Source organism: Anneissia japonica, unplaced genomic scaffold, assembly GCF_011630105.1.
Source record: "Anneissia japonica isolate Jap-2015-1 unplaced genomic scaffold, ASM1163010v1 scaffold287752_len1182401_cov188, whole genome shotgun sequence".
In the NCBI taxonomy this organism is placed as follows: domain Eukaryota; kingdom Metazoa; phylum Echinodermata; class Crinoidea; order Comatulida; family Comatulidae; genus Anneissia; species Anneissia japonica.
The window spans coordinates 348,431-359,543 of record NW_022687544.1 but is presented as its reverse complement, the minus strand read 5'-3'; the positions used below and the strand labels follow the sequence as shown (position 1 = coordinate 359,543).

The 11,113-nt window shown below is 34.1% G+C and overlaps 1 protein-coding gene and 1 long non-coding RNA gene across 2 annotated transcripts in view; both read right to left on the bottom strand.

Annotated features, from left to right (window-relative positions):
* Nucleotides 1-874: 874 nt before the first annotated feature.
* On the bottom strand, nucleotides 875-4,925 carry LOC117120050 (sialidase-3-like). The gene is made up of 5 exons (XM_033265055.1): nucleotides 4,814-4,925; nucleotides 4,243-4,323; nucleotides 3,842-3,954; nucleotides 3,386-3,535; nucleotides 875-2,902 (listed from the first exon to the last, which is right to left on the bottom strand). Exons 1-5 carry the CDS (start codon nucleotides 4,923-4,925, stop codon nucleotides 2,609-2,611), a joined length of 750 nt encoding a protein of 249 aa, XP_033120946.1. The 3' UTR covers nucleotides 875-2,608.
* A 205-nt stretch (nucleotides 4,926-5,130) lies between these two features.
* Nucleotides 5,131-11,113, bottom strand: part of LOC117119628 — a 9,284-nt gene continuing 3,301 nt past the window's right edge. Inside the window, exons 2-3 of the long non-coding RNA XR_004447217.1 lie at nucleotides 8,083-8,124; nucleotides 5,131-5,408 (exon numbers count right to left, since the gene is read on the bottom strand). This is a non-coding gene — a long non-coding RNA (uncharacterized LOC117119628). The remainder of the gene's footprint in view (nucleotides 5,409-8,082; nucleotides 8,125-11,113) is intronic.

Below are 11,113 nucleotides of genomic sequence, written 5' to 3'. Positions count from 1 at the left end.
CCACCTCGTGCCATCCCTGGTTAGATGCTCATTCATTTTAGAAATTATAATCTCAGTATCATAACTATACACATTCGTATTGTATCTTTTGATTGACTCCTGATCCTACGTGGGATCCTGACTAACTTGTAACAGCATAATAGAATTAACATACACCGCTGTAAGTTGTTATGACTAAGTGTACCTAACTACCAAGCTTCACACTGATGTTTGGTACCGATTGATATATTGTCTGTAGATTCTGTAATACGGAATAAAATGCCAATATGGGAGGAAGGTAAAAATCTCCAGTTCTCTTCATTGAATGTCAAACGCTGACGAAGGTAACAGGAGTTGCCGAAAATTTTGCAAATAAAAAATATTTCTGTGTGTCCTAGAAGTCAAAGTATCATAGCTGTTTATTGCTTCTGCATTTATTTATGTATACCAGTATGTATATATATATATAATATTCCCCCATGCATTAACTATAGTAATGTTTTCCCACAGTCCACCACTTGCTCATTCATTGTTCACCCTTATCACTGTTTATTTGTTCATTATCATTAATCCTTTATAGACGTATGCCGACTTGTTTTGACTTAATTACCGTATTGTTTCTCAAATTGTATATTGCTAAGATAGTTTCTCAATATGTTCATTTTATGTCAAGCGTTGACAAAGACTACAGGAGTAGCCGAAATATTCGCCTAATAAATTTTAGTGTTTCTAAAGTCAACATCTTGCGTATTTGAGTTTCTTTACTGTTACGTTATAATATATTCTACATATGTTTCAAAACACACGTGGACACGCCTTCTTCATATATATATATATATATAATCTAAATGACTCACTAAGTTTTAGGCATACATTAATACAAATACCTTCAACATTTAACAAGGAAAAATCATTTTATTTCACCATGATTATAATTATTTTGGCTTCAAATGCATAGGTGTTTTTGACTCGACAATGTTTGATGGAGAATCTACTATCAAGGCAATTCAACATGAAAACAGAAAGAAAGACGTACAGTATATGTTTGATTATCTGAAACAAGTATACATTGTACAATATAAATAACGTTTGATGAAGGTGAAAACCAAGACCTGAAGCATTGTTTAAAAAGATTTACACACGAAAGTCTGATAATGTACCAATATGGACCATGCCATAGTTTGAAGAACATGATTTTTTTTACTAGATTTAAATTTCCTTATAAATTGAATAAATATTGTTTTTCTTATTGATAAATCTAAAGAGCTTATAACTTATGATTAATCATGTTTCAATTTTAAGAGCACTCTGCAATGGTAGCACCAGAAGGAGAGTATGTAAGCCTAACTGTCCGGGCGGGGGTCCAAGGTCCCCAATGAGAGCAAAGTGAGTGTGGTCAGGCGTCCACTCGGAAACAACAATTTTGGAGTTTCCAAGATTTATTTAATCGATTTTAGAGTCCACTAATATGTAGAAAATTCATATAATTTTTTGTTCTCACCGACAAATTGTATTTTCCCACCCATTGCCCTGGTAGAAAATTATGATATTAAGTTGTAACTACAAAGTATAGTTAAAGTATCTCATACGTTCAATATCCCATAGGTAGGACTTCATTATCTTGTTAAGTACCAAAAACTATTTATACGTTGCCTGCATTAGGCTTCTGTAACCGTGGGACTGTAAGCAAAGCAATACAAGAAATTGAACATCATTTTAAAGTTAAATAGACATTAAATAAATTAAGTTCATATGTTATTTGTTTTTTTTTTTTCAAATTTTACTATAATTACATCAGTGTCATATCCACGTGTTGGGAATACCATATAACCTTGAATTGACGCCTAATAGGCTAATCTCGAGAAGAAACCCATCTCAAAAAGAAGCCCATCTGTTAAAGGAACCCATCCGAAGTTCACAAAAAAAAAGCAGCAGCCCATGGCTTCAATTCGAGGTTTTATGTTATGACAGTAAAGTACTACGTTATATCTACATCTTATCTTCATTAATATGAGGTAATCCACTTAAATGTAATTGCAAAATAAAAAATTCTTGCATTGGATTGTTTGAGTGCAAATTTAAAGTAAATTTAAAGTACTTCAATTTCATAAACAAATAATTGCATTGATATAATAATCATAATATATTGCCATTCATATAGCACATTTTGCATGGACTGCCTCTATGCACTTTACATTAAATAAAGAGGATTTAAAACAATGTATAAAAATACAGAGGAACATTGCATTATAATCCATATTTTAGTACTTGTCAATTAAACAATTTTGTCAAAAAATATCAAAAACCTTTTGCAATTAATTTTTAATAACAGCCTCAAAAACACTATTAAGATAATAAGATAAGATAAATAATTTTATTGTCCTTGTAAAATAAAACAAGGAAATTCATCTTCCATTGACATGCAATGCTAACAATTAAATGTTGGTAATTAGTATTAATATAATATTGAAATCAACTAAGAATAAACTTTTCATAAATATTTAAAAAAACCTATTTTTGTCAAAATATGAATCCATATCTATCTTCTTGAATATATCAAGTTGCCTGGCATAAAACTAAAATTTTCTCATGAAACCTCACTTACTTTTGATAAAGATTACCTTTCCATTTAAATATCAATAGTAAATATGATAAGATCAATATTCCTAGAGGTAATCTTAATGCGTTCAAAAAGGCAAGCAAATTTCTGCTGGTTGTCTTGAGTAAAGCCGGTTAAATCAGAATAACCTGAACCGAGACATTCTAGGACCTTTATTGGTGGATCGGACCAAGTCTTACAACTGTCTTTACTTAAACGTACCGAGAGATTCAACCTTAATCTCTTACTGTTTGGGTTACTAAAAAGTGCCCAAGACTTTTGGTCATCACTCATCAATGGTGCACTGATACCAAGTATACTTCCCTGCAAATCAAAGACAATGATGATGATAAGAATAATGGTATCCCTTCTGTATGTTAGCAGAATTACACAGAAAAAAAATAATGAATGGATATCATAAATTTATTGGAGTGGTAGGTATGAATAGGTGATTAAATTTTGGGTTGAAAGAGTCAAAGGGAATTGTAAAGGTCAAGGAATTCGAAAATTTTTTGTTTGAATCTTGCCCCTATCAGCATAAAAAAATAATGGAATTGCCTGCCTCACCCATACACACCCTGCATGCATTATTCAGTATTCAGTATTCAAACACAGGTCTCACCTAAAGTATGGAGTAGTGCTCTAGTTTCTTTTATTTAACTATCAAATCCAAAGTATGGTGCCATGATAATTTTGGACTGATTGGTCAGTGAAGTAACACAGAAAATCTTTTTTTATAATCAACCACGTAAAATATATTGATTTAAAATAAACAAAACTAAATTTACACAAAAATAAATAAATTACCTGGCAACCATTTTTTGGTTCAGTCAAGGTTTGCATAACCTCGGATGGACCAAAGGTGTCACAACCATCAGAACTGTAGCACTGTATTCGTGGGTAAGTGCCTGGTGTTCTACAATTTATAACCACATCGTTGGGTGCCACCTCAACAGCCTAAAGTTAACAGTAATAATAATATTATAGTTGAATTGCTTCCTTTGGGAGGTTTGATTTAAATTGATTAAAGCTTTTCGCTAAATATTGATGACAGAACAGCAAGAGCAGAGATAAGATGGAAGGTAGCAAGTGAGTTCAAGATATTTGACTACCAGAAAATATTATGATGTGTAGCCACTGGAGTATAGGACCAGGTGGTGAGCAGACAGCAGAATTTTCTGTAACCGGCAGAAGAAAGAGGAGAACAATTGACGAAAATGACTAGGACACATGAAATACGAATCTGTTCCAGCTATCACATACCTGACATTCATTTCCTGAAACTGATTTATCATTTAATTTTGGCAACTGAATTTTACCTCCCATTTTCCATGTGTCACCATTATTATCACTTACAATAACAAATGGTTGGTTCTCTACAATGAAAAACATTTGAAACAACTCAGAAAATTTTGTAATTTCTATCTTTAACTAAAAATGATCAGGCTTAATGTATTTAGAATTGTAATAGTTGTAATAGTTTTTTTTTTTATTATACTTACAAATTCATTCATAGTTTATTTGTTAATTGCTCAAAGGTTATTCATTACATAGAACATCAATGAAATGTCTACCAGATCTTAACTAACTAAATAATGATTCTTATCTTTCATTATTGCTTGTACTTGTTTCTTTATATACCATCAATTATAAAAATTACTTACTTTCTCCTACTGACTTTGGCCAGGCAATATTTCCAGTAACAACCAATCTTCCAGATTCCAATTTGATACTATGTCCAGGCCCTGTGATAACAAATAAAATAATTTTTAATAGATTCTTAACATAAATACATTGAACACAAAAATTTCGCGGGGGCATGCCCCAGACCCCCTACGACAGTGTTGTCTCAATCGGCCCAACTTTCGGCCCCCGCTTCCGGCCCCTCCTTTTGGACATTTCTGGATCCGCCCCTGGTATAATCAAAGAGTATAGAATCGCAAGAGTTCTGACTGCCCTGATTTTGTATGCACACAATGGAACATTACAAACAGTATTGCCACGAATAGAGGGCGCCTTATTAGAATTTGAATATAGTTCGCTCAAATTTTGTTTTCTAAGGACATGCCCCTTCGTGGCAGTACATTTTGAAATAGGATTATGTTCTAACAAAACCACGAGAGTCGGACTTCTTGCAGTTCTATACTAATTTTATGTTTATACAGTACTATGATTTGACATTGGTTAAAGTTTGAATAGACAGATGATGTGTCTCTTAGATTGCTGGGGCATTACAGTGCTGGGTAAGAGGAACCTTGGAAAAAAGAGGAGCTTGGTTGAGGGCCAGGGTTTCTCCAGCCCCACTTCCCCAGAGCTCAGGGTCATTATGCCACTGAACAAAAACCATAAAGCAACATTAGGTACAGTATATGAAAATATAGAAATATATAATAAATACAGTAATAATATTATCAATTTATATTAAAACTGTTTTCATCAAATACAAAATTGCAATATAGCAATTCCAAGAAAAATATTGCAATATTAAAATTAAACATAAAAAAAAAAAATTTTAGTTTAATATTTTAGACAATACATTTTTTATACATAAAAATAAATATCTTGAATTTGACTTTTGAGCTTAGAAAAATTTAATTTATATCATTATAAAGGTGTGTAACCAAGCCAGAATAATTGGTTTTGGTTTGGGTGTGCTGCGCTGTTTTTGGAGGGACTGTTACATAGAGTGGAAGACAGTTATTGCTTTGTAATCATAAGGAAAAGTATTATAGAATGAACAAGTAGTAACAAGTAACATCCTCATTGCAGAATTAAAATCTAATTTACCGATACGTAGGTCTTTTAAACCAGCCACTCTTAAACACTGTCTCTGAAAGGATAAGAGAATAAGCATAAAATATCAATATTTGATATTAAAGGATTTTTTTGTTGTCATAATGTGTATTGAGATTAGTATTATCAAAATGCAATCACCTTTGTTTGACTGGTGAAAGTGGACCCAGCAGCAAAAAATGGCCCCAGCAGACAGTAGCCCCAACACAAAATGGCCCCAGCAGAAGGCAGAACCAGCAGAAAACATCCCAATCAGAAAGTAGCCCCAGGAAAAAGAGGCCCAGGCTGGAAAAATCCATAACAGAAAATGAAAAAAATGTGTATAGGGCATAAAAAAAAAAGAAAAATAAAACAATGCGAGTACTATAATCCGCATCTTTCATACTTGGAGTCTATGTTGAAACAACTGAGCATAAAGGGAGTTGAAACTTAACTAGACTTGTGTACATGTGCCACTGATCTCTACTATCTGGATTGGCTGGTTTTAGTGAGGCCACCGATGCCATATTGGAGGGCCTACGTGACGCATCAGTTTAGGCAAGTTTCTTTTGGTATTTTGTTAAATTATTGTTAAAAATAACGATTGTTGCAATACTTTTAATTAATAACTATAAATTTAACGTAATGACTATTTTTCAAATCATCTAACCACTTGATGTGACTGTTCTATGCAGCTTAAAAAAGCGCAAGCGAAGTTATTTGCATTGTTGAAATCTGTCTAAACTAGTACAACACTTAGGCCCTCCAACATGGCTTTGGTAGCCTCACTTTTTTCTATACAAGGATTGGCTGATGAGCAATCCAGCTATTATAGTAGAGATCAGTGGCATGTGCGTGTTATTTTATAATTTAAGTTCTTAATGCAACAGGATTAGCTACTTACTTTACAAACAGGCTCTGTCACTTTATTACCACCTCCATAACGGAAACTAGAAAAAATGTGTATAGGGCCTCACTTCAGAATTGTTGAACAATATTTCCAAAGGGATTGTAAGTCACTAACTCCCATGTTATTCAAACTATGGGTCGCAACCCAAAATAGGGTCACCAAAATATTTTGTGTGGTTGCAGATGTTATGTACAATAGAATGTTTAGTACATCAAACTTAATCAAATTTACATGATAGGGTCTCCCATTTTAGTGACAATGACAGTATTAACTTTTATTTGGTATCCAAAACAGGCAAGTGGGTTATAAAAAATAACTAATATTTACAGCGCATCATGCCAAGTAGGCCTCTGTGTTCTTCGCATTATTACCCAGTCATTGAATCAAACATCTAATACTTTGGTATTGGTATAATATTTTGTAGAGTCACTGGAAATTACATAAAATAAAATTTTTTTGTACGCCATGCTTGTTATCAGGGGTGGCGCCAGGATTTTCCCAGTAGGGGTCCGCGGTTCCTGACGGGGGCCGGTGCCCCCAACAAGGGGGGCAGATTTCCCCAGCAAGAGCAAAGTGGGTGTTGTCGAACGTCGCTTAAAATGATTCGAAAGTAGTCCAGGGAGAAAAGCCCCCATAAATTTTGACAATTTAGGCGTTTCAAAGGCTTATTTAATCGATTTTTGGGTCTACTAATATTCAGATTTTTTTTGGCAGCCTTTGGCCTTGGCCACTTGCCCTACCATTAGGGACACTGATCCCACTGCCCATCGAGCAAATCCGGGGGCCATCATTGAAGTGAAGATTAATCAAAGTGCAATAAAAAACAATTACGTTGATAGTGTTCTTTTCCCTACGGTTTTACATCTCTATCTGTTGCTCCTTTACTTTGTTGGTAACTTTTGAAACCATAATGTGCAAATACATTTTCAAAAGTTAATTATTTACAATGAGTCCAGCTCCCTGACTGGTCACAATAATTACATACTTTTAATATTTTAGATAGTGACTGACCCTTGACCATTTAGGCGTTTTTGTTTGAAATATAAATATGTTTACAGAGAAAATTTTTATGAAAATATTATTTGAACAAATGGCGAGTCACCAAGTTACTGTAGCTATGCTGAAATATATGGCCTCCATATCAAACAGCTTGAATACTAGAGACTTACTCTACCGTATGTACAGTATTATAACTTGTTAAATTTTGTGTCATCAAGCCCTCACATAAGACTGAGTCTTCATTCTTTAGAACCATGGTTCTCAACCTGGGTCAACAAACCCCTTGTGTGGAGGGGTCAGTCGATAGTCAAGGAGTAACAACCACGCATGCATATACCACATACTGTTGTGAAGCACTTAGAGGTCTTGTTGGTATGAAGCCCTACAGTATTTAACTATTTAGTATTATTGTTATGATAATAGTTTATCTTGGTTGGGCTGATAGGTGAACAAATTTAGGTTGGATCACAAAAAGGCAATTATAAAAACATTTATAATTATGAGATTTCCATTTATCCTAAACATTTTCTCGCCTCAGGTATGAGGTGGGTGTGTACTGACCATGTCCAACACATGGGGTCATTTTTGAATCCCAGCACAATGGCATGCATGTCAACACTTGGAGTATGATTATACTTTCTTATTGGGTTATTTTTGGTTGTGATTTATTCCTTTATATTTCAACCTTGCATTTGAGAATTAGGATCTGCTAAATATATCTAGAAAGATATTATATTAATCATAATGAAGATATTTACATAATAAATACAGCACTGTAAGCAAATAATAAACACGAACGCTACCAGTACTAAACATACTGTACCTTTGGTGTTTGTGTTTCCCATCACAATTCCTTAAACGCAATCTGTAAGTTATAACACAAATATATTTAGACAGGTGATCCTAGGTCATCAGCACCCTACACTGCTACGAGCTGGCCCTGCTACAGTACATGTGAAGTACCAATATTTGGCTGATTAGTGGTATCCACCTGAACCAAAGATAATAAATAGCAGTTTGTTTCCTGTAGTTTCTCCACTTGGTAAAATGGTCAAATTTTTCCCCATTCGCAGGAGGGCGGATGTTCCATCAATTTTAATACAAATACGTGAAGCAGCTCATTCTTCTACTATTTAAGTTCTTTGCCTAAACTAGATACTGTATATAAATTTAAATTCAGTCTAAAAACAACATTTATTTCATTTCAATATGGCAGTTGTAATTAACATAACAATACTGTAAATTATTTCTTAGAAAAAAAAGTATATAATAATTACCAATATTGAGGATCTACACTAGATGAAAACAGTTTCTTGTCGTGTGTAATTAGACCCAGCTTTTTCCTAACGATGGGTATTTCTTTACATGCTAGTAACCACTGGACTGTTTAGTATATTTCATATAAAAAAACAACTCAACCAAAACCAATTTGATGGAAACAGACTATTTCCAGAAAGTGTTAGTTGAAATTAAAATTTACTGTTGGGTGGGGATTACAACTGGCAAGGTATATAGTTGGTTTGTATTCCCATTAACTCGCCCCCTAGCAAAGTTGCAGCTAACAAACTTGTCTCCTTGACAAACTCACCTCCGACAGTACAAAGGCACCCCCTATCAAACTCTCTCAATAACAATTCCCTCCAACAAACTCACCCCCTAACAAATGATTCCTATTCTGCAGAACTAGAAATTCAGTGCCATAAATGTGGAAACATTGATGATGATAAACATTTTTAATTATTTCTATCAGTTAACAGTAAATCATTAATGAATATAATGTATTACCATAATATAATAATAATAATATTTATTTGGCAAAAAGCATATAGAAGAAAAACATCATGCATTGCCCGGATAGGGAATGGGCGAAAGCCCAAACAATATTTTCTCCCTATCCTTCAAATAAAATGAAATACACAAAAACAATCAGAACTAATCAGAAACATAAAATGAAATAAAATGCTTAATTAAATTATTCATAAAACAGGAAACATTAACAGAGTTTTGAAGTAGAGGAGGTATTTCTTCCCAGAGCCTGGGAAAGGACACTAAAGCAGAATTAAGAAAAATATTGCTTTTGGCTTTCCAGTGAATAAACCTACCCTCACATCGCTCACTCTTATGAACAAACTCTGTTAATGTTGGGGGACACACATTATGAAGAACTTTGAAACCAAGAACAAGCCGGTGATATTTAAAAATATCTTCTATGCTTAATATGTTAAGCGTTTTCAGCCTATCTTCATAATGTGTGTCCCAGTCACCATTTTTTTTAAACATAATTATTCTGGTGGCTCTACGTTGGATGCTTTCAATTCTATTAATATATGATTTAATAAAATATATTGTAATTGCAAACATGTTTTGAAATTATATAGTAAGTGTCTTTTAATTCATATTGTATTTGATATTTATGTATGATGATATTTATGTGAATAACATGAAAACATAAACAATACCAATATATTATAAATATAATAAATTTCTTCCACATCTTGACCAAGTCAAACAATTTGATAATATCTATACCAATATGTTGTTCTACTCGTTTCAACACAATTATGATTGATCTGATAATATTAATAAGCAATTAGTAGAGCTCCATATAGTACTCTATAGGAAAATTATTGTACAAAGGTTAGATTTAATGCTTGAAAAAATTTTGAATGCATTAAATCTAACCCAAGTATAATAATTTTCCGTTTAGTGTACGATGCATGCTCTACTAATTGCTTTGTAAGTCAATCGCTGTCTTTTAATTTTTTATAACCAACTGCTGTAGCAGCCATCGGTTGCTATAGTGATATGATCAGTATACGTGTGCGTATTTAGATTTAGCAGTGCGTATGTTGATTTTTGCTCCTGCAGTACGCGCTTAACTCATCTAACATCAGCAGTACAGTACGGATACGATGAATAACTGTGTTAGAAAGAACTTGTTTGTAATGCTATATTGATGGACTTTCGTCGAAGAAATAAACATTTCAGCATTCAAGAGGGAATACAGTCACTGACGTCGTTTTTGGTCGGTGCATGCAGACAGGTAAAATCGTGTGGCGATTTCATAACTAGGCCAGGCTACGGCCTATGCCTAGTAATAGTAGGGAGGAGGCCCGGGCGGCCTGCCTGGTCGTAGGCCTACATCTAAATTTGTTCTTTGACTAGTCTTTAAAATAGGTCTAGAATATTTCTATTAAACATTCAGTTTGTTGTGTTTATGAGGGTCCACTGATTCAATGAATTCCTTAATTGTTCATACTTAATATTGAATTTGAAGTAACTTTCTTCGGGTTCTAATTAAGCTTGTTTTACGAATTCAATTTTTATTGCGGTGTGTGATGTGTTCGCTGTGGTGATGAAAAAATGAGGAATTTTTTTTTGCACACGAACCTTAAAAAAATCAAGTCAAGCGTCCAATAATACAAATTATTGGATGCTGGGGAATAGGCAAATAACTTTGAGAGTTACAGTGATGACGTCACGATTGACTTTTAGTGCAAGATTTTAGTTAGGTAACTTTACTCAGGAAACGACTCTGTTAAGAAAGTGAGTTTGTTGTTAGTGGGCGAGTTTGTTAGGGGTAAAATTTTTAGTGGGTCACTGTGTATAGTCGAGGGCGAGTTTGTTAGGAGGCGGAGGCTTGCCTGTTTAGGGGCAGGTTTGTAAGACCATGGAGTTATAAATAATTATAACTCCATGGTCAGACAGGGGGAAACCATTGTGGCTGGTAGTGGCTATCGGCACTGCCGCAGTGCCGATTTGGCACTGCCGCAGTGCCAAAAAAAGCTGCTGTTTTCTATCGGCACTGCCGCAGTGCCAAAAAAGCTGCCGTTTTCTATCGGCACTGCCGCAGT

What these genes read in the sequence shown, in the direction of transcription:
- LOC117120050 (XM_033265055.1), bottom strand. Translation starts at nt 4,925, where the DNA reads ATGGTTTTTGTTCAGTGGCATAATGACCCTGAGCTCTGGGGAAGTGGG. An exon ending in GCCAAAGTCAGTAGGAGAAA is followed by an intron (nt 3,955 to 4,242) that starts GTAAGTAATTTT and finishes TTTTCATTGTAG; the next exon opens with AGAACCAACCATTTGTTATT. An exon ending in AACCAAAAAATGGTTGCCAG is followed by an intron (nt 2,903 to 3,385) that starts GTAATTTATTTA and finishes TTTGATTTGCAG; the next exon opens with GGAAGTATACTTGGTATCAG.